At 36.6% G+C, this 27,769-nt stretch overlaps 1 protein-coding gene across 1 annotated transcript; it reads left to right on the top strand.

The window, feature by feature from the left end:
* Positions 1-2,017: 2,017 nt before the first annotated feature.
* DUSP19 (dual specificity phosphatase 19) lies at positions 2,018-20,998 on the top strand. The gene is made up of 4 exons (XM_068543873.1): positions 2,018-2,522; positions 7,444-7,490; positions 14,625-14,777; positions 19,948-20,998. The coding sequence occupies exons 1-4, from the start codon at positions 2,297-2,299 to the stop codon at positions 20,203-20,205; spliced, it is 684 nt and encodes a 227-aa protein (XP_068399974.1). The 5' UTR covers positions 2,018-2,296; the 3' UTR covers positions 20,206-20,998.
* Positions 20,999-27,769: the final 6,771 nt, after the last annotated feature.

Raw genomic sequence — 27,769 nt, 5'->3', positions numbered from 1 at the left:
TGTAGCTGAGGCAGTCCCTGAAGGGATCATTTCCAGTCAGCCAGCAGCACTCCCAGACAGCAGTTATTCATTGAAGGGGGAAATGGGTAGCACAACACAGGATCCACCACTCTTCTGTTCTCTCTGGCGGCTTCCCATCTCACTCAGAATAAAATCCAAAGTCTTCACCATTTCTCTCTGACCTCCTCCTCTCCCACTACTCTTCCCTTCAATCACCCTCTGAAGCCACATTTGCCACGTGGCAGTTTCTTAAACCTCCCCAACTCTTACCTCTCACCAGTATACTCCTGTCTTAGCACTTGTTGTTCCTTCCACTTGCAAAGCTCTTCTCCCAGGTATCTACAGAGCTGGCTCCTGCACTTCATTCAAGTCTCTGTTCAAATTTCACTTTATCAGAGGAGCCTTCTCTCACCAACCTATAGCAAATAGCACACTGCCCTTTCACTCTGTTACCTTATTTCACTTAGTTTTTCTTTTTAGCTCTTATTTCATGACTTAACATAGTTATAGTTGATTTATTTATTGACTGTCCATGTCCTCCCTCCATTTGGATGTAAGTTCCAGAAAAGAAGGGACTTTGTTTTTATTCAGTTTTGTATCCCCAGGGCCTATAACAGTGCCTGGCACATGGTAGATGCTCAATAAATATTTGTTAACTACAACTATTGCGGGGGCAGGGAGTATTCCATAGTAAACAAGAGCTAAGGTATTGGATGGAAACAAACCTAAATTTTACCTGTGGGTCTAAACTTATGATCTGTGGAATGTAGGATATGTTATTTGCACTCTTTGCATTTGAGTTCCCTCAGTTGTAAAATGTAGATGATTTAATACTATATACATAATAAATTTGTGGTAAGAGCAAGTGGGATAATGTGTGTAAAACATCATTAAGCACCTGACATAACACTAAGAATCTAAAAACTGCTTATAAGCACAGGACCTAGCATGTAGTATGTGCTCAATAGCTGGTAAATTTTTTGATCATTTTATGATCAAAATTTATCATTTTGTGATAAATACATGGAATGATATATGAGAGTTAGAGTTGTTTTTGATGAACACATGATGGTTTAAATGATGCAAAAAAGTTCTTCAGTTCTTCATTTTAGAATGCCCTGTAGCTAGTCTGGGCTGATTTATCACTCTTTTCAATATGGAGAAATTTGGTTTAAGTCAGTTTCAACAACAACAAAAATTTTAATAAATTGTTGTGAATAAGTGTTCTCTAAGTGCAGCTTCACTTTATACATGTGTTTATACATTGTGTCTAAGCCCATATAAAATTGCATTTTATTTTAAGTGGGGTAAGAAAATTTTCTATTTAAAGGAATCTTGTGATTTCTTTGGTAAAACACATCATTCTTTTCTAATCAGAATCGTTCTATAATTGATCTGTTTTGTAAACTTGGATGTTTGCAGCCCCAATTTCTGAAACTATGTATGAAGAAACTTGTGGCCAATGCCTCTCATAAACAGAGTGTATATTTATTGCATGAAGACTTCTTCTGCAGTTTTACTGATAATGAAAATGTAGGCGAGAAGTCAGGGGAAAAAATGTATTAAGCTCTTATTAACCTGCAATATAGAAACATAATTAGAAAATTACTTTTGCAGGTTTCATTTAAATTGTTACCTTACAAGTCTGCACAACAGTTTTTTGTTTTTGTTTTTAATCTAGTAAATGTTCCTCTTGGCAGTAACATCAGAAAGAAAGAGTGTGAAACACATAGGAAGCGAGGAATAACTTTCAACGTCTGCTGTAGCCCCCCGGATTAGCCTAAAAGCAGGCGGGCAGGCACGGTTCTGCACAGTAGGAAGGTTTGCACTGTGACTCCGCAGCTGTACCAGAGCAGGAGGGATACCCAGGTCACCACAAGCAACACCGATCGAACATATCCAGAAAACCACTGCTTTTAAGGAGCGAGGAAATACCAGCGTTCTCTCCCATTAAGTCTTATATTTTATCATTGGGTGTGAATAATAAAGCTAGCTTTAAATAGCAACAGTAAGAAAACTCTTGGAGGGGTAATTAATTTTCGGCCAACCGGAAGGAGAAACAGCATCCAATCGGCGCCCGTTTCTCAGTGGCCAATCAGATTTCCCCTTACATTGCGGCGCTGGGAAAAACGGAGCTGGAACATCGTGACTCCCAGCGTGTGACTGATACAGTTACCTGCAGGACGGTGAACCACTGAGGCTGCGTTTGTTACTTGAACATTAAGGGACTAGCAGTTCGGTCCTTCACTGTGCTGGCTGCATTTGCTTGTGTTTGTTCTTAGCCACTGCTCATGTAATGCACTCCCTTAACCAGGAAATTAAGGCATTCTCCCGGAATAATCTCAGGAAGCAATGCACCAGGGTGACAACGCTAACTGGAAAGAAGATTATAGAAACTTGGAAAGATGCCAGAATTCATGTTGTGGAGGAAGTAGAGCCGAGCACTGGGGAAGGTTGTGGTTATGTGCAGGACCTTAGCTTGGACCTGCAAGTTGGTGTTATTAAGCCATGGTTGCTCCTGGGTGAGTATATTGATTTGCCACTAAGTTATTGAGTTCATTTAACTATATTAGTTAACGTTTTCCTCCCTAATAATAATAGTCTGTACTATCAGCTAAACTGCTGGAAAATTGAAATGTTTCCTTTTTTGGATATGGAACTTGCACTAGCTAGCTACACCAGCTAGTCAGGGATGTTTCTGCCCCACTATATACATAAGAGGCATAGATTCTAGTAACGCATAGCACCTGGTATTTGAACTTTCTAAAAGCTTTCTTCCTGTTTTCCTAACTTTTCTGGAGGATAACACATTGATGTTGTATTTTCTTGGATAATAAAAGGATATATAGCCTTAAAGATTATCAAAGTAAAAAGAATGCTTTTATTAGGCAAAAGTACAAGTGACAAGGGTTGAAGTTATAGAAAAGTTAATACTTCAAAAGACAAGTGCTTTTTTGCCTGCTCTGGGGTTGCAAACCATATGGAGTGCATGCCTCCTGTGGCCACATCTGTTCATGGTGTCTGTTTTTGGAGCGTTAGGAGAAGGTGGACTGATATTTTATAGCTATGAATCTGATGGTTTATGATTTCTTGTATTATGGAAAATACAGGTTCCCTATACAAAGCATAATCCACAAATAACAAATGAAGCACAGTTATAAAAGTACAAACTTGTCAGCTTGGCAAGAATATGATACGGTATTCTTAAAAAATAGTCAACAGTGTTTTAAGTAGGTTTGAATTATTTTTCATTTGTGAATAGAGAAATTAAGACTTGGAAAAATCAATGATTTGTTAGTATTTATACAGCCAAGCCCCTCTTGAGTAAAAAGAGCACTGAATTGGGTGTCAGAAATGGCCAGGTATTATGTGGAGTGCGCATAGCATCTCACTCCTTTTAAAAACTCTGTGAAGCAGGGATCATCAGCTCCATTTTACAGATGGGAACTGGACTTAAGATTGGTTAAGTAACTTGCACAAGCTCAAGTCTGATACACTCCTGCTCTCCATTGTTACATAGACTGACTCAGGGAGTCCAGGCTTTTAGCCATGCTCTACGTATAACTAGATGAGCTAGTGAAAGTCATTTATTCTCTTTGGTCCTCCAAAAAAACCATCTGTAAAGCTGAAGTAACAGTATATGCTTATCTTATAGGGTTGTCCTGGAGTTGGAAAAGGTTTTTGAAACATATCAATTGCAGTATACATATAAGTTGTTATTGTATTATGTATTATATGTATTGTTACATGACTTGTCTTTTCACCAAATAAATATATCCAATCAGTTTCTGCAGCCCCGTGAAAAATGAAGTGGGTCATTTAGCTAGTCTGGAAGGTGCACCCAGGATTTGCACACCATTTCTAGGAGAGGAAATATATCAAGGCACATGTTTTGGTTATTTGGCTTCCATTGTAGTAATAATGCCTTAAAATAATTATGGTAGAATTTAAAAATATCATTCACCCTTTCAGAGTTTTCATGAACTTCGCTTATTTTTTTATCTAGACTTATGCAAAGTGAGCTGATCAAGGTAGTGTTCTCAGATTGGCATTGGAACCCTTCCAGGATCTTGAGCGAGTGCTGGGAGGGACTTCTGAAACTAGTCCTTATATGGTCGCCTCTTTGGACCAGGAAATGGGATAATTTCATCAGGTACAACCTCCTTTCTTCTGAGAGGTAGATAGACCTTCTTCTGCCCAGTTACAAGCGACTTATTCCAAGGGACCTATGGATGGTTACATCTAAAGTTCTTCCACGTGAATGATGCAGGGGTTGTTTCTAGGTTGCTTCAAAGAGCTTCCTTCATCTATTCAAAGCAACACAGCTCCCACCTAGCACTACATGAAATTAAATTTTGTTTCGGGTGGGAAATAAAGAAAATAGAAAGCTGTCAAAATATAATCTGTCTTTTTTAGATAGCTCATAAATTCACCCAAGCTTCTGCATTTCAAAAATCTTACATAGGACCTTGAACTACCTAACAAGTTGATAAAAGATCTTAGTCAGTGAATATTTTTGTCCTAGGTTTTGCAAATTATATTTTTACAACAAAAATCACTAGGACTTTTCTTATATCCAACTTGATCTGTAAAAGTGAAAAATTCCATTTCTCTTGGGTAGTTAAAAAGGTACAATTATTTCTTGTTATATCCATCCTGTTAAGAAGTCCCAACTGGTGACATTTTGAGATCTTTGCTTCAATTCTAGGTGAAAATCTTGGGATCCTTTATAAGGTTGTAGAGGATTTCTGATATCCTGGAAGCCCAGTATTTTTAGGAGGCAAATAATACATTAAATTTGAAAAGCTCTGTATTTTGTAAAATTATTTTACAAATATTATTTTACTTTATCCTTATAGGAATTTATGCTCCTACTTCTATCCATTTATGAATGTTCACTGCTACAAATCTTCTTAAAACATTTCCCTCTGGAGTATTATTTATTTCCCTTTTCAGTAATTGTAATAATATCTTTTTGGCTTATTTCAGTAATAATTTTTTTGTTTAATTTTTTGATGATGAAAATAGAGATTTGTAAATCAAGACATGCTGCACCAGAATTTATGCAGTATTTAGTATTTTCATAAAAAAAGATCTCTTAAAAATAGAAACAGGATTCTGGAGATCTTACGTAGCCTATTTTTTATGATACATATATTACGATTGCAACACATTGAACTTGTTAGAAGTCCCAGTAGCACGTAATATACTTTCTAAATCAGTTACTTCATCTGTAATATTTCCTTAATAATTCTTGGCCAAGGTCATGTATATTAGTGGTTTGTAAGTGTCAATGTAAAATATAACTAAGTTATTATTATTATTATTAGACTTCTTTCTTTAGTTGTAGTCCTATTCATCAACTTTTTCTGTTATTTAAAAAATTACCATACTGTTAAAATTGATTTGCTATTCAGTTCTATTAAGTTTAACACAATTATAGATTCATGTTGCCACTGTTAAAATCATAAAATTATTAAAATTGATATTTGTTTTAAAATCTCGATTAAGATAGTTTATAAAAGGATAACATTCGACTTTTTCAAAACAAAGGTTTAAATAACACATTGTTATAATGATTTATAGTGTTTATTTCTTTTAATGATAAGTGTTTTTCCAACAAAATTTTAACGCAAGACTGCAACACAAAGCAATCATTTAAAATTGGAGAAAAGCTGATGTTTATATCTAGAATTTAGAGAGAATTAACGTGAACTGAATACTACCAAGTATTAGATGAAACATACAAGCCAATTACCTGAAGTCCATTTGTGCTGACTAAAATTATTCCCCCACACTATTAACACTCATGTAATTTTCCTATTGTTTGAAAAGGCAGTGATACAAGTTGATTTTTGGTCTCAAGAACACTAAATTTGTAACAATGTATTCATATTCTGGAAGTCATTTTCAAAATATAGCAGCCAACTCTGGAATATAACCGACCTGTTCTGTTTGGTGTGTGTGTGTGTATTTAATGGAAATAATGAAAGTATACAGGTTTGATAAATATAATAATGACAGTTTTGGGTAAAAAAAAAAGAATTTCATTCATGCATTTTTTTTTTTTTGCTATTTTAAGAAATAGGCAGTGTAGAATTATTATTTAAAAGATAACATGCATATTAAACCACCAAATTTCAGTTAACTTATTTGAACCCATTTCTCCCCCCTGGAGATGAATAGGACTTCCTACAGAAAACTGAGAAATTATTTTTAAATTATGAAGTATTTCAAATGTGTAAAAAATTACAGACTATACTATAACAGACAATTACATATCCACCATCCAGCTTTAACAAATGTTAATATTTTGATAGGCTAACTTTTAAATAAAGTTGAATGTAGACTCAGTAAGGAGCCTGTGAGCTTCGTATTACCAAGAGAATATTGGCCAACCAGCATACTTGCTGGCCTTCCAGCTACCTAAAATCACATAATAGAAGCTGGCAGATTTCCCAGGTGGATAAGGTGAGAAAAATGTTGTTTATAGAAATGGAACCTAATTCAGGAAAGTAAAATACTTGAAATCTTAATATAATAAATGCCCTATTTTTTTCAGTGTGTCACTCACTTATTTTACCTAGTTGTTCTCATGTATAACCTTGCTTATTACCTAGAGTCATTTTCCAAGTGTGAGAGGTCTAGAAAGCCAACTTTGACCGGAAGAAACTGGAAAAGGATACAGCCCTAGTGGTACACAGGACGTGGGTGGAATTCTATAGACCAGCAGTGTTTGTTCTAAGCTACTGGGTGTTCCCAGACCAGCTGGCACTAAATCATTTTGTGGGTGTCTTTTTAAAAATATCCTTTTTTAAGTTACAAAAGAAATAGATATTTATTGTAAAAAGTACACATAAGCATAAAGAAAAAAATCACCTATAATCCTACTGTTAACATTTTATTCTGTATATTTCCTGTCCATTTTGAAGCATATACATAGTTTTTGTTTTTACAAAAATGGTTGATGTTTTGTAACCTGCTTTTATCACATAATATATTGAGAATATATTTCCATGTCATAAATATTCTTCTACATTTCTCATTTCAAAGGGCTGTATATATTTTCATTACATAATTGTACTATCTTTAATATAACCCAACCCCCATCATTGGGTTTGGTTGGTGTTTTTGTTTGTTTTATTTTTGTGGAGTTTATTTTGTATTACAACACTGTGAAGAACATCCTGATAGCTAATCTTTGCAATATCCAGGACTTTTAGGAAGAATTCCTAGAAGTGGGATTTCAGAGTCTAAGAGTATATACAAGATGAATATTTTTTGATGAACGTTCCTGAATTATCTTTCAGAAAGTTGGACTGAGGTCCTCCCAAGTTGCATTTCTTAAAATAAATGAATAGCTAACAGAGTTGTTGCAAAAATTAGATTAAAAGTCAGGATGATTATTTTCATGTTCAAGGTGATGTGATTTATTTCTTATAGGGTCACAAGATGCTGCTCATGATCTGGATACACTGAAAAAGCACAAGGTAAAAAGAAATGCTTCAGGTCTGGCACTGTGTATAGGAAGTATTTTAATTGTTACATTTATTTAGGAAAAACTGCATAGGTCCATTTCAGAGTTGGATTGGTGAGATTTGGCTATCATTTTAATAAAGTTACAAAAATTATTGCACTTAATTCAAATATGTGAATTTGTAATCCATCTTTCCAGTTTTATTTTCTCTCAGTCTCCCTTTACGTATCGTCATGAACCTGACTTTGGAGGCACTTCTTCCTGCCTCTGCTTATGTAGTTCCTCTGTGTGGAATAGACCTTTCCCTCTTCTCTTCTTGTCCAAGATCTACCCATGGCTTGAGTCCCAACTCACATACCACTTCTTCCCCAATGCTATCTCTTCCCACCTTCCCCCACACAACTGATGTGATTTATTACTTATTTCAATACTTACTGAAAAACAAAATTCAGCCATCTGCTATTTTGTTAAGCACAATTTCAGGGTCATGGAATTGCTATGGTTTGAGGAATGCAAAAGGTTCATGTTCACATGAAGTTTATGATTTGAGGGGCAGAGAGGCAAGAAAGACAAATAAGCAGCTACAGTACAGTGTATTGTATGTGTTGATGGGGATGTGCAGGTGCTGTTGGAGAGCATGGGAGATGATGCCCTTAACCCATGTTTGTTTGGGTTGGGTTGGGGATAGTAAGGTCAGGGAAGTCTTCCTGGAGGAAATAATATTGAAGTTTTGCTCTGAAGGGGGTGAGGAGGGAGCAGACAGAAAAGTGTTCAGATAGAAGAAATGGCTCTGTGAATGCCCAGAGACAAGAGAAAGGCTGACGCTTTCAGGAAAAGAAAAGAAGTTTAGTAACCCTAGAATAGAGAGTGTGAGAAAGAAGGGTACCAAGAGACAGTGCCAGAGAAGTAAGCGTGAGTCAGATCACAAAAGTCCATGTAAGCCAGAGTAAACTGTTTGGAATTGATACAAAAGACAGTGGAAAGCCTTTGAAAGGCTTTATGGAGGGAAGTAACAGGATCAAATTTGCATTTTAGAAAGATGGCTGGTTAGAGGCAGTGTGGAAAAGAGGTTGGAGGGTTGCTCAAGCTAGAGATGGGAAGACTAGTTTTGAGGATGTTGCAGCAATCTGAAAAAAGATGATGGTGGCTTAGATTAGGATTCAGTGGGGGTAGAGAGAAGTGGATGGATTTGAGGGTTTTTTAAGAGGGTAGAATTCTCAAAAGTTAATGATTGACTACTTGCAGGACAGAGTAGAAGGGAGGGTGAAGTTGAGAAAGGAGGAGGAGTCAGAGGTGATATTCAGCTTTCTTGGGTTACTAAGTGGGGTTGGTGTCATCCCATGAGATAGGGAACAAAGTAGGGAGGAGCAGGTTTTGCAGGAAAAATAATGAGCTCAATTTTGAATAATTTAAATTTCAGATGCCGTGGATAATCTCAGTAAAGTTATTCAATAGACAGTGTGGGTATATGGGGTCTGAAGTTCAGGAGAGAGGTAAAAATAGAGATTCAGGAATCTTCAGCTTGTAAGTAGTGATTTAAATTATTGGAGTAGATGAAATCACCTGGGGCAAGGTGAGCAGAGAAGAAGGCCTACACCAGAACCCTGAGTAATACCAACCTATAGGGAATAGTCAAAGGAAGAAGAATCTGCAGTGGGAAAGGAGGTACTGTAAGAGTTTGTAGGAAAGTAAAAAAATTGTGGTGTCATGGAAGCCAAAGCAGAGAGTTCTATGGAGGATAGAGTCAGCGGTGTCAGATGCTGCCGAAAGTTTAAGTATTGTTGGGACTGAATTACAACAGTTGGACTTTAAAACAAAGAAGTTGTTAGTGACTTTAGTGGGAACAGTTTCATTTGAATTGGAGTTCCAAGCCAGATTTCAAAAGATTGAGAAGTGGAGGAAATGATCACACCAAAAAAGGGGAGAAGAGAGCAGGAAGACCCATAGGTGATGAGATCAAAAGAGGGAGATGGGAGAGTTTTGAGCGTGTATCAAGCTGATGGTAGAGAAAGGAATTGAAAATACAGGAAAGCAAGAATTGTGGCTAGAGGGCCAAGAAGGTAGGAGGCAGTGTGACCCCAAACACAGGTGCCAGAATGAGCCTCATAAAGGATGTGGGAGCACATCATGCTCTGTATTAAGAAGGTAGAAGGAAAGGGTGAATGCAGGTGTAGGCAAAATTGTTAAATTTGATGGTAAGATTTGATGGTAAGGGTTCCTATGCGATGACTTGTCTTTTTACTGTAAAATGGTAAGTGAGGTGATCTACTGGGAGTCGGGAAGAGATGGTAGGGTTGAAAGTTATTAGGAGAGTAGGGAAAGTTTGAAAGAGCTGATATGGGGAATGAGGGAGAGCGCCTACTAGGGAAATATAGTTGCTAAGCATCGCTAAGGTTCAGGAGAGGTTGGCTCTCATGAGCTAATTGTGGCATGAACTGCAGTATTGTGTGAATTTTTTCCAGCAGTGCTTAGCAGTCTGGGTATAGAGGGGACTTTTACCAGTCAGGTGCAGGGGAGGTAGACCATGGACTCTAAGCTGAATAACAAAGGAAGTGAAGGCAAGAGGGGGCTGATAGATAAAATAGAAAGATCAAGGAGTTGATGGTTTTTGTGAGGTGTAGAGGGAATAACTGAGTGGAAGATGGAAAGATAAGAGTGGGATACCTGAGTTAATGTATCAGAGCTGGATCAGTCCTGGGCACTGGTCTTGCAGAGGTGGTGAAGGAGAGTGGTGATGAAAGTCATTGGCGATGAGGTCGTCAGGGACCTGTTAAACCCAAGTGGAAATTGATGTCACCCAGGATAATGGTAGGACATGGGGTAGGACTCAGAAAACTGAGGGTCAGGTGCCCAAGGAATGCAGGGTATAAGATGGAATAATCAGCTTGTATGAATCTCAAAGAGCAAGGATTTTTACTGGAGGGTGGAAAAGAAGTGATTTGAAAGAGGCAGGGAGTAGCCAAAAGAATGCAACCCTGCCTCTCACCCACGATGTAAGTGGGGTGCTAGGCCCCTTTCTAGTTGCAGGAGACAGAAATGAACAAGCAGTAAGGTCCTTGATTTTAAAATATATTTTCAGATGAGAATAAATTCTCTGAAAGAATTGAAACAAGGCAGTGAGAGGAGTGGCAGGGGGATAGGCCTCTCTGAGGGTATTATATTTCAACTGAGACCTTAGGACAGAGTCAGCTGTGCTTAAATCAGGGAAAGAGCACTTAAGGCTGAGAGAACAGCAAACGTGGAGGCTCTTGGAAGGAACAAGTTCAGTACGTGTTCCTCCCTTCTGGTCTCATAACGCTTTGTTCTTCTCCTGTAGCTCTTAGCACCTCTACTTTTTATTATTACTGTCGGTGAACATGTTTTCCCCTCTATTATTCAGCAGACTTCTAGAGGATTAGAGACCCTGTCCTACTCATCTTTCATCCCACAGCTCTGAGAAAAAAATTTGATTAAATTGAGGCTGAAAATTTTATGTGATAAACACTTGTAATTAATTTCTTCAAGGAAATAAATACTAACCAATTCATTAACTAATTTGATATGTTTACTTATCAATGTACTTATTTGTGTTTAAACTGGACTTCCCTTGTTTTATTATAATAATAACTGCCTGACAATAAGAGGCAATGGCCTGGAATTGCATAAGGATATGAGAATGACTGTATATCCTGATAGGAACCCTCTTAGATCAGTATTTCAACATGAGTAGAACATGTTTTAGAGTCTTGCTCACATGAATAAATTAGTATTTCTCAGGGTAAAAATGAAAATTAGAAAAACTGATAAATTTTTTCATTGGCAAATGTTTTATTATCTAGCCCCTGTTACAATACACTAGTTCAAATTCACTTTCATCCTGGTGATGTGAACCAAGCTGCTGTTTAAAAGATCATTCTGTCTCTGTATAAAAGATCTTGTTAGATGCCTGGAAGAAGCAAAAGTAAGCTGAGCAGCTGAATAGAGGGTTACTACAAAAACTTAAGGATGCTGCAAAACAAAATTACTGAATTAAATGCATGACACATTTCAAAGGGATTTCTTAGGGTTTAAGTAGAGTGCAGTAACTAATAGAAATTCTCTTGTGGCAGATCATTTCAGAAATTTCTATAGGAATTTCATTATAATGTTTAGATATGGTAATAATAGTTGTTTTATTAGTAAGGTACTCATTGAGTGCCCGGTGTATGCCCAATAAAGCATGAAGGAGGATAGAAAACTAAGTGTAACATAAAATGTTCCAAGTTGTTTACTGCAGCACTGTTTATAATAGTAGGGAATTGGTTAAATGACCAATTTAACCATTTTTGGTTAAAAATGGAATTGGTTAAATGACCAATAGTTTTTTCCATCAGTAGGGAATTGGTTAAATGACCAATAGTCCACCCACATGACGGAATACTACATAGCTTTTTAAAAGAACACAAAAAAAGGGTCTCTAGATACTGATATGGAGAGATCTCCAGAACATTCTTTTAAAATTAATTAATTAATTAATTTACTTATGACTGTGTTGGGCCTTCATTGTTGTGTGCGGGCTTTCTCTAGTTGTGGCGAGTGGGGGCTACCCTTCGTTGCGGTGTGCAGGCTTCTCATTGCGGTGGCTTCTCTTGTTGCGGAGCACGGGCTCTAGGCGCGTAGGCTTCAGTAGTTGTGGCACGTGGGCTCAGTAGTTGTGGCTCGCAGGCTCTAGAGCTCAGGCTCAGTAGTTGTGGCGCACGGCCTTAGTTGCTCCGAGGCATGTGGGATCTTCCCGTACCAAGGCTTGAACCCATGTCCCCTGCATTGGCAGGTCCAGGACATTTTTAAATAGGGGGAAAAAACCCAAGGTGTTGCCTTTGTGTAAGAAAGGGAGTACATAAAATATTTGCATAAAGATGCTCTAAAAGAATATACAAGAAACCAACAAAGATGGTTACCATATGGGTGGGAGATGATGGAGTGGAAAGAGACAGGGTGAGAGCAAGACTTCTTAATGTTTCTTTTTTTTTTATAATGTTGTGATTTTTGAACTAGTTCAAAAGATAATTTTTTGATAATGCCTAAATGTGAGGATGAAGTGAGTTAACCTGTATGCCTAGCACATACTACGTACACAATAAAGGGGCTATTCTTATTATCCCTATTATAAAGGGCATCACAAGGCCGACCATTGTTAGGACCTCTGTAACTGCATTTTGGAAATATGCTTGATTACTAGAAGGGTTTTAGGCTAGGTCCCCATCACCACCACCACCACCATGACCTGAGACTCAGTACAGTTCTTTTCAAGCATGATCATTCAATCAATATATATGTAAGTTGCATTTCCAAGCAGCTAAACTACCTAGACATTGGGTAGTTTAATGATCCACAATATTTGTAAAGCACTTTTACCTTTCAACAAGTTTTCCCAAGATTCTCATTGGGTCGTCTCCATAATCCTGTGATGTACAGGGAAGCTATATAGATACAGATATATTCTGTAAGTGGTCAGACCTCATTTTTGGTCTTTTGGGAATGCAGAATATAGTTCTAAAGGTAAGGCAAACACATCAATATTATAAAACATTGGCACATCTGTTAATTCAGGGCAGAATCATGTAGTCCTGGCCAGAAGTCCACTTGGAGTGAGAGAGTAGCTTGGCACAGTCAGGTGGGACTTCACTGGGGAAAGCAGAAGGACATTTCAGACTGTATCTTCTAGAACTGTTCTTCCCTTCTTTCTAGGTTCTTCCATCTCCTCTCTATTTAAGAGTCTCTCTTGAGTAGATTTGAGGGTTTTTTCTGTTGTCTTCTTTCCACAAGGCAGTTAAGTTAGTAAATAGCCTATGGCCTTCTCTTCATGAGGCCTAGTTCCCTGAGTGTCTCAATCAATACTCTTTCGATTGTGGACCACAGAAACCTGAGCAAGGAAAGAGAATGTGTATGATGATTTAGGGGGCTCTCTGGAACCCGAGGGAAGAGAGTGGCCATGCCAGAGAATAGAAGGCCATCCAGGACAGCCTCTCTCTCCCGCTGGCACATGGCCCCTATCTGCACATCTGTGTTGTTCTTCTCATTTGGGAGCAGAGATCTTTCAGCTTCCCTGAGCACTTAATAGAAAATGGCTGTTCTTAAATCTCCCGAGTTTGTGGATCATTCTAGCTGTCTCACACACCTATTTTTTAAATTCCTTGAGATAATCTGCTCAGTCTAGCTTAAAGTCAGGCGTCCACCCGAAACCAGTTAGCTGTGCCGAGGGAAGGAGTGGGACACGGCCCGAGTCATAGCTGGGAGGGTAGTGGGGGCAAGAGAGGCAGGCTGGACAAGTACTGTAAAATATGATGAGATACAAGAAAATACCAAGATCAGGCAAAACCTAAGATCCAAACTAAGAGAGAGAATAACTACAGTGAGAAGCATGTCCTGATAAGAAACAGGGACTCATATTTCTGGTCTATTTAGCCTTTGGATTCTCTTAATAGACTTTCCACATGGCTCCTTCCATTTGCTTGGTGGACTCCAGGAAAGGAGCCTGAATGCATAGATGGATGAGAAGGTTGCTTATGTGTGCCATTTAAGAGAAAAGCTTTGATGACCATCCCACCTTTCAACCAGACTAATTCATCAGAATTTCCGGGTTTGAGACCCTGTGGCGTTGATATTTTTAAAAAGCTTACTGGTGGTTCTAATGTGCAGCCACACTTGAGAACCATTGTACTTACAAAGATACAAGAGGAAAATAGGGAAATAATTATTGAAAGGGAAGTTGTGTGCTACTGATGCACTTCCCTTACGTAAGTTTTTATATGGACATTAATTGATTTATTCAATAAATATTTTAAGTACTTTCTTTGCTACGGTCACTGCTCACTCACAATGCTTACTTACAACAGTGCGTAAGCTAAACGTGGTCCCTGCGCTCATGGAGTTTCTAGTACAGTGAGGGAGATAAACGGTCTCTCAGTGGTAAGGGCTATAATGAGGCAAGTACAGGGTGCTTTGGGGGTATATAGAAATAGCACTTCTGGTGAGGGATGAGGCAGTCAGAAAAGGTTTCCTGAAGGAAGTGTTATTGAGTCATGCTTAAATTGTTTATTCTTGTTACAGCTCTCAACATCTCAGTCTCTGTTTAATTAACCTAATTCATGAGAATTTTAAAAAAATCATCCTTTTTTTTCTCTTTAAGGTGACTCATATTCTCAATGTTGCATATGGAGTTGAAAATGCTTTCCTCAGTGACTTTGTATATAAGAGTATTTCTATATTGGATCTACCTGAGACCAATATCCTGTCTTATTTTCCAGAATGTTTTGAATTTATTGAACAAGCAAAAATGAAGGTAAGTTTTGTTTTGATCCACAGTTCTTCAAAAGCAGATATTTTAAAATATGGGTCCATTATCCAATATTTATTCTTTCTGTAATGAATATGTAGAGAACCATTATGAAATTTCCCCTTCAACAATATTTCATTAACTCCTACAACTATTTAGTTTTCCAGTTGCTCTTTTTTCAGTGAGATATTTACTTTTAACTTTAATTTCTCATCTTCCTATGCCTTCCTGAGAAATATTCGGATTTAAAATTTTCTGCTTACTGAATTTTCCTGTGTACATAGGTACTGCTTTGGCCCAAAAGTTCTTTCCAGTTTTTTGTAAGATGTTATGGAAAAACCCGAACGAACTTTTTGGCCAACCCAATACTCAGGTTTCCTTTGATAGTTTCTAACCACCTGCCCTCTGACCGCTTTGCAAGGCAATCAGGTGGACTGTGGGATAGAGGCTGCTCTAGTCCTGTTAGTGTATTTATGAAGATTAATATTCCTGAGATTGTATAAAAATGCTGATCAGAAGCTGTCCATTGGTTCTCTGACTTTAGAAGACCAACAGAAAATACAGTACTTCAATCTTGGTACTGATCCAAGGCAGGGCTTCTAGGCTGGCTGTTACCAATAATTATACCTTGAAATGACATCATTTTTAGTCAATATATAATTCTTACAAAATTTATGTGAGATAAATAGATGGGAATGTAGAAGCACTTACAGAGAAAAGTGAACTGTCCTGGAGCACCCGACAATCAATGACAGTTAATAGAATCCAGCTTAATTAAATTCTGATGATCTCCCTTCTACCTTATCTCTTTCCCGCTCTCTCTTCCTTCCTTTCATTTAGTAATATTTATTGAGTGCCTTAGGTGCCCAGCACTCTTCTCGATACCTTCCTCTAGATTACCGGAAAAATGTGACACTGTTCTACCTCATTTAATAGCAGATATTTGGATGAAAGAAAAGGAGGAGGTTTTCTAATTCAGAGCCTAGTATTGGCCAGTCTGTTCTCTTGTGAAAAATTTTACAGACTCTAGATTGTCACATTCCAGTGTGCCAGCTAACAGTGTTAGAAATAAAAGTGACAATGTTTGCTGTATTAGCTGCTTTCCTAAGGAGATGTAAGAATATACGTCAGATGGTAAAGGAAAAATGTAGACATCATCCATATTCATATTAGAAGATATGTACATGTTGCAAGTAAAAAGTGAAATGGGTAATAGTTAATAAAAATTGTCCTTAGTTTGGGTTTCCCAAAAAACAGAACCTGAGCCAAGGATTAAGAGCTGATGCTTCATTTGAGAGGTGCAATCCCTAGGCAGTGAGAGTGAGAAGAAAGGGAAGTGACTCAGGTAAGGATGAGAAGCAATGTAAGATGATGTGTTTACCTTGCTGAGCACAACTTCACAATGAGTTGACAGTGAAATAGCTGGGTACTTGGTAGGGTGGTGCCCAAGACATCCCCAGGCAGGGAGTCCAAAGAAACTGCACCTCAGTACAGATTTTGGGAGGGAGGGAAGAGAGAGAATTTATCTGCCTGGCCATCTGTCAGCTCCTATTTCCCATTGGTCAAAGTTTACCCATGGAGAGGTAACCAACCTCACAATTCCAGGTTGTAGCACCCCACCCCTTCAGCGGCCACCTTGAAGCCAAACCCAGTGCCCTGTGCTGTGACTTGCCATCCAAGTTCAGAAGCAGCAAGAGAATGCAGAACTCAGGGTGTACCTGTCTATGCAGAGACTGCCCTCGGGGAAGAGCCAGGTTTCTTAGGCAAGCAAAACTTAATAGGCTTCAAGGCACAATAGGCAGTCAGCCACAGAGGTTGTAGTTGAGGTGGAGCAAGCTGAGGGTGAGATGATGGCATTAAAGGAATCCGAAAAGATGCATAAAATGTTTCTGCTACAAGATGTATTTGAATTCTGTAATAGGTTCTAATTTCTCAAGCCTTATGTTTTTTACTGAAATCTTAGCCTCAGCCAATATTTCCTTACCCTGAAAACTCTTTATTGTTTAGATAAATACATATTTAGTTTTAGCAACAGAATTCTTGAATTTTCTTCATTCATGTTTTTCTAGAAGAGATCTCTTCATGATTTTGCCTATTGTATATGCAAGTATTATTAAATGTGATTACTCAGTGAATTGCATATTTCAAAACTACCTTTCTAGGTCCTAGTTTGTTGTTTTCATCATTTTACATACAGCTGCCAGATGGAATGTCTTCCATTTTCCCACGTCTTTCCTCATTTCTCTATGTACTTATAAAACCCTGTTTGTTTGGTTTCTCTGTCCTTCCTCTATCTCTGCCTAATGCATTACTTGTCAAGTTTATGCCCAAAGGGACAGAAATACACATGAGAGGGAAGTAGTAAGGTAACCTCCATAGCCTCAAGAGTTCTCTTAGGAATATTTACTTGACCCCCTTTTTTTATGTGCAAAAGGTTTTGTTTGTTAGTATGAAAATGTGTATTTGATATTCCATGTTTACTTTATTATTTATAAGATGTGATTTTAAAAACATGTAATTTATAACATTGTAGAAAAATTGGAAAATATAGATAGGTAAAAATTAAGGTCACCCACTTCCACCATATAGATATAACCACTGTTAGTATTTTAATATATTTTTCTATATATCAAAACACCTGAACTTGACTCAGTTCATCTGTCAAAAAATATGAATTACTTACTCTGAGAAGATACAAGGGATGTATATTGCTGCCCTTAAGGAGCTGGCAATCTAATTGAAAGGCTATTCATGACAACACGGGAACAAAGCAAGCTGCATAAAATGGAAATACTATAACATAATTCCTATCTGCCCATAGCAAAATGGTGATTTGATTTTTTTAAGAGAATGTTTTCTCAGAAATGCAGAACAAAATTAATTTGTTTGCTTAGCAAACATTTTTGGAATACCTGCTATGTGCCCAAAATTGTACTAAGTATTAGGCATGCAAAGATGGCTTGGATATTCCTCCTGCCCTCCTCTCATGCAGAGAGAGACAGCCTTCTTAGAACAGAAGCCAAAGTTAGCTGGACCAAGAGAGGAGCAAAGGCCTTTCAAGCAGAGGACAACAGCAAGTGCAAAAGAAAAAAATTGCTTTATAAATTATTTAATTGTCACTACTTTGAGTTCTGGAAAGGGGATATGAAGCTAGTAGTTTGTTTGGAAATACTTTCAAGGGCAATATGACACCCAAGGAATAATAAAAGGTAAATAGGTAAATTCAAAGGCTGTGGAAACTAACAGAAAAGTAGCTGTTATATAAAGAATGTAAGAGGGGAGAAAATGCTAACATTATTAAACATTAGCTAAAACTGATTGCACAGTGTATGAGATTGAAAATAAAGCTAGTTTCATTTTCAAAATTGTATGTATGGATCATAAAATAGAGATAACTAGTATACAGTCAGGAAACATTAAAAATGACATGAGGGCACCTCTTATTAAGCCTATGATTCCAAGTTTCTTTGGAATATCTAATTTGTTTTGAGTTAAAAGAAGTTCATTAATAGTTTTCATTGGTTACTGTAATATGATTTTAAAATGTCTTAAGTCTCATAAAAAAGCCATTGTACAAAGTGAGAAAAATTCTGTATATGTAGAGTGAATATTTGAGTTTTGCTTTTCTTGTACAGAAAGTTAATATCTGGAAATGGCTCTGAAATATATAAATAGACAATCTTATTTACAAAGCAGAAATAGAGACAGACGCAGAGAACAAACGTATGGATACCAAGGGGGAAACGGGGGGTGGGATGAATTGGGAGATTGGTATTGGCATATATACACTATTGATACTATGTATAAAATAGATAACTAATGAGAACCTACTGTATAGCACAGGGAACTCTACTCAGTGCTCTGTGGTGACCTAAATGTGAAGGAAATCCAAAAAAGAGGGGATGTATGTATACATATAGCTGATTCACTTTGCTGTGCAGTAGAAACTAACACAACACTGTAAAGCAACTATACTCCAATAAAATTTTTTTTAAAAAAGGAAAAAAGAAAAAAATATATATATAAACAATTGAAATTGTCTTTTTGATATGAGGATTTAAAATATTAACTAATTTTCTTGTGAATCATCTGTGTTTCTTGAAATGAGTTACGCTTGCAAACTTGTTACAATAGACCTAGGAAAGGAATTTTGCAATAGATTTATGCACCTAAGAAAACTGCCTTGTAAAAGTAAAATAATCCAATAAGCCATAAACATAGCATTGTTAATGTGTGCTTTGGGCAGAAAATTTTCAGTTGTAAGGTTTTTTCCCTGTTCCCATCTTTCCTGTGTTGTAAGAAAAGAAGAATCAAGAAATGAAGTAATTAAAATGTCTGGTTCTGTTGGGTGTGCTCACTGTTCACTACGTTTCATTTAGATCATTAACTTTTTAAAGGCCTGAGATAAACTAACCTGTATCAATGCTGATCCATCAGATCTATCACATTCATTATTAATGCAATATTACCCCCATCAGCATTGGCCTTGCACTGTGTCCCTTTTCACTTGTAAAGTATCATTTGCAAGTTACCTGAAACGTTTTTCATTTATTGACCTCATGCTGGTGTCTGATTACCTTTTCCACTTTACATTGTCGTGAGCTATTTGTGTCATCATTTTACTACCTCATAAGTTTAACTATGTTTTAAGTCACTTCCCTCCAGAATAAAATATATCCAAGGGAAGAAAATTTTTTTCTTTACTGATCATTTTACACATAGATTTCTAAGCCAGTGATACTAGTTTCTTCATGGGAGCGCTATGTGTACCTAGAATGTCCCGAGCTTTCTGTTTAGTTTATGATTATGGTTTTATTTATATTTCTACATATATTTCCCGTGATTTTTCTCTTATTTATAGACTTGTGGCTACTAAGTTACTAGGCTTTTATGTGTACTTTACTAGATTACTTCAGCTTAATAAAAGGTAGCTTCAGAATTCCAAATATATCATCACAGCATTTCAATTCTGGGAGGTGGGAAGAGAAGGTGTTGGTTAATTGATTGATTTTTTCCCATTCATTCCCTACAATGAATTGTATTTTGATGATTGAATAGATGGAATCAAATAAAGCAATAAAGTGAATATTTTTATTTTATAATCTTAAGTAGTATAAGATTATGTTATGGTCTTTCTTAAAGGAATAATGAAGATTTTTGTTTGGTTTTATTATAGGATGGAGTGGTTCTTGTTCACTGTAATGCAGGAGTTTCCAGGGCTGCTGCAATTATGATAGGCTTCCTAATGAATTCTGAAGAAATTTCATTTACCAGTGCTTTTTCTTTGGTGAAAAATTCAAGACCGTCCATATGTCCAAATGCTGGTTTTGTGAAGCAGCTTCGTACATATCAAGAGGGCAAAGAAAGCAATAAGGGCGACAAAATACAGGAATTAGAAGAAACAACAGTTCCTGAGTTACATTCTAGCTGTTGATGGACAACTGTAATTTCTGAGTTGGTCTCTAGAGCCACCTTTCCCCTTTTTGAGAGTAAACTAACAGAAACTTCCTTTTCTCATGCTTTTTTCAAGTGGAAATAGAGGTCAATTGATTGTCCTAAGTTAGGGTATAAACAAATTTTTTAAAATTATATCATGTTTTCTTTAGTATTATAATGTGTGATTAAATGCTTCTTTGATTTGCTAAGGGAAAATAACAATGTATTACCAATAATTGATTTCTGTAGAAAGAAAAGGTTTAAATTTAAAATCTATATCAAAGCATGAAAGATTAAATTAGTTGATTAAAACTTTTGGTAGTTTTCTCTTCCAGCAACTGTTTCCATGAAGGAAAAATCTTGAAGTGCTACTTGACTTACTATTTCAGAGGGAGGTAAATTTCTTTGTGAAGAATTTAAGATTAAAAAACAATACCTTAAACCTCCCAAAAGAGTTAACCAAAATCTGAAGGTTTACACAATATTTATGTAGTAGTTACGATATTCACAAAATTTTTATGTCCTTTTATGAAAATGTACCCACTTTTCATTTTGATTCTTTAATTTAACTGTATTCCCTGTGTTTATTATTTTTAAAGTTTTTTGTATAGCTACTCTCTCTTACTGTATTGTGAGCTTATGGTTCTTTTATTAGGTGATCTGGTCTCTTACATTGTATGCTTTTTATTCTGGGTCCCTAGCACTCTGTTTTTGGGTCTGACGTCATAATTTTCTGATCTCCTTGGATCTGTGGGAAAGTGTTTTATATTAAAAAAATCACTTTTAAAATGCGGTTTGATTAATGATCTGTTTTCTAGTTCAGTATTCTACTAGGGAACATATTTTTAAGGAAAGAACAGTTATGGTTTTGTAAGAAATTTTACATACATTTTTAAAAAGCCCAAAATCATTTACAATTTTATTTCTGGCCAGAGGCTTTGATTAGTTTTTGTTTTTTTTTTTTATTAAGTCTCCATATTAGCAAGGCTGAACTCTGTACATTATGAATTTGCTTAAAGATATTCTTTTAATTATTCAAAATAAAACGTACTTAAAATTAATTTTAATAATTAAGATAGAATTTATTTAATAGCTTTCAAGTAGACTTTCAAGACTTAGAAAATATCATTGCCCTCTAGATTTTTATTAAGAAAGTCCTGAGCTCTTCTTAATTGCACATTATAGAGAGCAAGCATTTCCCTATACATAATTTGGAAAGTGCACACTGAGCACATCTGTGCATTTGAGAAAGGAGGCTTTCTTAATGCTGCCAGGAGCAAAAAGTGGAGGTGATAAATGCAAATTATGTTTCAGGATTGCTTATAGCCTGACAAGATGCCATCATATGCAAAGCTATGAACTTTGCTTCTATTAAGAAGCAGCATAAATGTAATCAACCTTCTGTGAGCTGTTTGAAGCCTAACAAGGCAGACAGAATCCTCTTAAATATGAGACTGGTGTATAATACTGTCTTTATGGTCAATATTGCTGAGGGTTTGCTGGGTGAACCTTTCCCTTCACATGAAAGCATTTATTTAAATACATTTTCCTTTGTTATTGCTATTTGGTTTTCAGCCATTAAATGTTGTAAATATGAAGCCTTAAATTGAACTTATTCCTTATGGATAGTTTATTATTTTTGTCTGTAGTTTGTGTAGTTTTTTCCTGTAGTGATCTGGTTACGGTGCAAACATGTATCTTCTGTATCATCTACAGAAGTGCTTTGAGCATCAATTTTGTTTTGTCTTAAATGATAATAGTTTGCTGTATGCAAAATAAGTCAGTAAAGGTAATTCAGTCTTTTAAATTAGGGGTACTATGTAAGGCAATGATGGGTCATACATGGAGCATGTTTATTGGGCTTCTCATGGATATGTCACTGTGTCATGCCTAGTTATTTATAAAAAGGAACTTTATCATTATGATTCTCTGTCTCACATATTATAAACAGATCTCGAATATACATCTGTTTCAAGGGAGTGGAAAAAGTATTTCAAGGATTTTTGGCCTCTATTTTAAAATAGATTTTCCTATTTTAGGAAGTCCCCCTCAAAGGTAATTTCTCCAAAGATTCTGGAATGTAACAAGTGTAAATCAGAGTATTGTCTTAAAACCTTACCCAGTGAATTAACTCAATGAACTAGCACCTTTATAAGCAAAACCACAATACATTAAAAAAACAAACAAACAAAGGTAGCACAGTGAATTAATTGATTTTGCCAGGTGACTTTAACTAGTTGCTTTTTCTGCCCAAAGCATCCCGAACATATTTAGTCACCCTGTAGTTACTTAAGAATTTAAACAATAAGATTTTAAAGTTTTATATTCTTGTGATACATACAATGGCATTTTATGATTAACACATTTATGGTTCGTTTCCTTTGATATACTTTTTAAAAAGCTTATAGTTAAGCTTTTCTACTTCAAGTGGAACTTTGACTTACCGTTTTGTATCCATATTTATAACGTGCCCCTTATTGTTTCTAGGTGTTGATATACTTTAATAAAAATAATAAATTTACTATTTCTCCCATTAATATCTTTAATTCTTTGAGGTTATTTGTTTTAAAAGACTTAACAATTATTTGCTGTCAAATCCTGGATTAAACAAATCTGTTGGCAAAACACAAAATTATACATTTTGGAACATAAATTAGTTTAAGGTCTGTGGAGATTTGATCCTCAGCCACCTCAAGAAGTGAAAAGCTAAAGTCAGATCGTGTAATTGGCATTACTGTGGATAAATTGGCAGTGAAAATTCAATAGAATATTCTAGTAGTTTAAGTCAAGAGATACTGAATTACTCTCAGATTAAACTGAGATTTACTATCTTAGTAAAGCCTTCCCTGACCACCTTATTTCAAATTGCTCCCATCCCTAACACTTACATCTACCTTTCCTGTTTTATTTACTGCATATCCCTAATTATCACCAAAATTATATATTTTATTTATTTTGTTGCTGTTCCCATCAAAACTTGGGCTCCCCATGAGGGCAGAGATTTTTACTATGTTGTTTATCTATACTAGTGTGTACCCCATAACAGGCATTCAAAAATTGCTTGTTAGAAGGAAGGGAGGGAGGGGGGAAGGAAGGGAAAAACATTGATGCATGTTGTGCCAGCTTAATGGTACCTACTGCAGTTCACAGTTCATGCTTCAGCAAATGAACCACAACGTACATCTGTAGCCATGTCTGACAGTGCATGAGGGTGACAGCAGTGAATGTTAGGTCTGAAACAGGATCCACATAGGACCCTACGCAGCAGAAAACATGAGTACCCTTTTTAATTTCTGAATAATTTTCTTCCTTCCTTCCTCCTTCCTTCCATCCTTCCTTCCTTTCTTACTTCTTTCTTTTTTTTTTTTTTTTGTAACACCGCACAGCTTGCAGGATCTTAGTTCCCTGACTAGGGATTGAACCTGTGCCCCTGGCAGTGGAAGCGTGGAGTCCTAACCACTGCACCACTAGGGAAGTCCCTCTGAATAATTTTCTACCAGAATTATTTCAAAATTAAAAAGCTGATCAAACAACCAGCAAGAGTATTCAGCATACGGTATTTTGCTTTCACTCAAGATATGAAAGAATAATGGCTTATGTGCCAATTATCCATTCATTGTCTCAGCTCCAAATCCACTCTTCGTTGTGTCTATGAAAAGGAAGATGGGCCATTTAAATATCTTTCCTTCAACAGCCGGTGTGATGTTGAGCTTTGTCAGTAGGAGGCGCTGTGTGTTGGAGAGCCCTTTCAGGAGGCAGAAGCATTTCCACCGGCTTGGTGTGCTCTCGAGGCAGGCTCCTGCAGTTCAGACCGCCTCCTACAGTGCTCACAGCTTCTCCCACCACCTAGTCCTGGGAGCCAGGCTTCTTCAGCACTTGGCTCCTATAGCGCCCAGTGGGAGCAGCTTTCCTGGATAATGCCCTGGGGTGGTTTTATAGCAGAATGCCTATGGTGAGACACCTCCCTGTCAACAGTTTTGCCTGGCATCCTAGAGGGTGGATTTCCAGCAAGTTCTTCCATATCTCTGCCATTCAGTGAGCCATAGCTTCACTCTGCAACAAGATCCAGATTTCAACCCTGGGAGTCTCCTTCCCTGAACACTCATCCCCAGGAGTGGTGTGCTCTTTATATCTGCTATTCCTATGTTGTTTACTTCTTCCTTTCTTACCAATCCCTCATTACTCCAATCCTATTATGGTTAATAAACTTTTATATCAAGCTTTTCCGGCCCAAGTTTTTGTGTGGTTTATCTCTCCTGATGGACCCAGACTGTCTAGCCTATAATTTACAGTCAGATTTTTTAATAATTGTCCTTGTGGAGTGTTTCTGATAGCAGGTCAAGCTGTGTTACAACCATGTAGATTATATAATAAAAGCTGAAATGGCAACTAATGTTGTAGGTATATTTTTTGAGAGTCTAATTCTATCAATATAAACAGTGTTCAGTGTAAAGTATAAACACAATGACCTGATTTTGTTAGTGCTTCTTGTCTACAGAGTGATGAATTCTTCAAAGTTAAATAAAAAGCACACAAATAGTGCAATTTGCTATTGCTCTTATGTTTTCACCCACTCTTCCCATTTGTATATCATACCAGCAGGAGAGGAAATTGCTTTCATTGCTTGCAAGGAGTTCCCACTCCCCTCTTTCCACAGTTCAGTTATTCTACTAAATTTGTGAATCTACTAAATAATAGTTGTAATTACTGCTAATGCAATTTCATGAACTCTGGGGGGTAAATGAAGACAGCTAATGTCTCACCACTAGAGATTTGTTTATACATACCTTTTATAAAAGCAAATGCAAGCTTTTATAAGTGCTCACAAACAAAAAGTTCCGTATGTTTTCCCCAGGATTGGCATACAGCTTGCTGTGTATAATTTATAGCATTCTCCCTTTCCCCTTTAACAATTCTGGTATAATAATTGCTCATCTTCGGTTTTATGACACATAAGCATATCTTAAATATGACTGATCTTGCTTTGGGGATATCATTAGCAGTTTTTCTCAGTATTTCTTCAACGCATAAAAAGAACTTTTTTTCACACTCAGGGGCTCCCCTGAAGACTCTACTTTTTATGCAACAACTATTTTTTTTTTAACATCTTTATTGGAGTATAACTGCTTTACAATGGTGTGTTAGTTTCTGCTGTATGACAAAGTGAATCAGCTATACATATACATATATCCCCATATCTCCTCCCTCTTGCGTCTCCCTCCCACCCTCCCTATCCCACCCCTCTAGGTGGTCACAAATATGCAACAACTATTTATTGATCATCTACTACATGTCAGACACTGTGCTAGGTGCTGGGGATATGATGATAAACAAAACAGTCAAAAATCCCTGCCCCCATGGATCTTGCATTCAAAGTAACACCACCGTGTAATAACCAGACATATCTGCATTGCTCTCTCAGTCTTCTGCTGGTTAGATTTTCCCCTGTTTTAAAATGTCTGAACCATGGAGGTCTTTCTTAGGAGAGGTGGGCAAATGACCAAGGGCAGGGTTTTCTAAGGATCTCCCAACACGACTGCTCCTGGTCCTACTGAAGTAAATAGCAGCTGTAAGAAGTACAAAAACTCCTCCTCACTAGCGTCTACCTACAATGATAACATTAATTAACAATAAATACCAAAGTTTAAAGAAAACAATTTCCTAGAAATCACTAGAAAAAAGTTGTCTACAGATACCAATTGTGTATTCTTTTTGTTATAAGACAGAGCCCTAAAATTATATTTCAAAAACTTCCTTCCCCAACGTGCAGCCTATTTTTTTTTTTTTTTTAGTTTTCATCAAGCTACACACACACACACACACACACACACACACATTCCTTTAGGCAGTGAATGTGTTTTATAAGTGATTTTCAAAAGACCTTTATTCTTTTTTTTTTCTTTTTGGCCGCGCCACGTGGCATGTGGGATCTTAGTTCCCCAACCAGGGATTGAACCTGTGCCCCCTGCATTGGAAGCACAGAGTCTTAACCACTGGACCACCAGGGAAGTCCCAAAAGACCTTTATACTTTAAAAATATTAATCAAGCTGATATTTAAGGAAATAATTGATACTCTTTTCTGTTCTGTCAAGGTATAGAGTCCTTGGATAACTGTATCTGTATGGGTAAACTGTTAACTGTCCTCACAAGAAAGTTGAAAGAATTAGCAATAGAATGTTTATAAACTTTTTTGTTTCTTTGAAAGTTGTTGCAATTATTATTACAATAGGATTAAGTTGCAAACATTGAAGAAGTTACAGTGATAGCACCTAGCTTAATAGTGGGCACTTGATTTAAATAAAAAATTGATGTACATTTCCAAATGATGAGTAGCTTAGGGATGAAATTTTCTCACTATATAGTCCATATCCTTGGAATAGGTTAAGCACTTATTTGTATTTCAAGAAGATTCTTTTTTTTTTTTTTTTCGGTAAGTACTAATATATTCTACAATTCTCATTAATTCCAGACAAAAGAAGCATTCATTGAAACTTTACTTAAGTAAATTTCCTTTTCAGTAGAGTTAAGAAATTGGGAAATCACTAGAATTCAATTCTGTGATCTCTTTCCATTCAGCAAGGATGGACAGCTGTGGACCTTGTTCACAAATAATACAACAAGCTGGCCAAATGCCACAAGTGTATGGCTCCTTGACATTGCAAATTCATGGTCAAGTTGAGGCTCAACTCCACTCAGACCAGTCAACGATTGGTCTTCCCATTGCAATACTTTGGTCAGAGGAACCTGGAGCAATTAAAATCATTCTCTTTTATTATCTGTTAACTTGATATCATCTCCCCTAATCAATGGCTCTACAACTGAATTGTATGAAAATGTGTTTTCTAAAACTGTAAAGTGCTATACTACTAATATTATTATTTTGTTATTCTAAATTGATCAGGAAAAACCTTTTAGTCATTCTGTACATACTTCAGAAACTTCTCTGCTTTTGTAAAATATATGTTGACAGCACAGGATATGTTAGTCCTCCCCTGTAACACAGAATGTACCAGCCTCTCCTGATTCTGTAGCAGAGTGTACTAGGTCTCTCCTAGCCCATAGCACAGGGTGTACCAGTCTTCCCTCAGTCTATAGCATGGAGTATTCTAATCCTCCCCCAGTCTATAGGATAGTCCCTTGAATTATCTTTACTTTAAATAATAAAGTGTTAAATTATATAATATAATTCATAGTTAATGAACATGCAGATATTCCAAACAACAAAAAAGTTTTTTTTTATTAGTGTTAGAATTTTATTGTAATTTATAGAACCTCATACAATGCAACCCAAAGTAGACTTAGAACTAATGCTCTTAACAAATGCTCTTAATAAATATTGGGCTTCTTAGGACTATTGGGTTATGCTTAGTACTACATACATACTATTTGAATGGATCTCAAGTAGGATAAACTGAAAGAAATACACACCAGGACACATCATAATTAATCTTCTGAAAACTAAAGGCAAAGAAAAATCCTTGAAAGCAGAGAGAGAAAACACCTTCGCTATAAAAGGAAAGCAATTTGAATGACAACAGATTTTTCTTCACAAGTCATGGAG

This window comes from Eschrichtius robustus, chromosome 5, assembly GCF_028021215.1.
Source record: "Eschrichtius robustus isolate mEscRob2 chromosome 5, mEscRob2.pri, whole genome shotgun sequence".
Taxonomy (NCBI): Eukaryota; Metazoa; Chordata; class Mammalia; order Artiodactyla; family Eschrichtiidae; genus Eschrichtius; species Eschrichtius robustus.
This window is presented reverse-complemented; position numbering and strand designations above follow the sequence as displayed.

Bases quoted from the DNA above. Each gene is read 5' to 3' on its own strand.
- DUSP19 (XM_068543873.1), top strand. From the start codon at position 2,297: ATGCACTCCCTTAACCAGGAAATTAAGGCATTCTCCCGGAATAATCTC. The intron at 7,491-14,624 runs GTAAAAAGAAAT...TTTCTCTTTAAG, and splicing joins ATACACTGAAAAAGCACAAG to GTGACTCATATTCTCAATGT. The intron at 14,778-19,947 runs GTAAGTTTTGTT...GTTTTATTATAG, and splicing joins TTGAACAAGCAAAAATGAAG to GATGGAGTGGTTCTTGTTCA.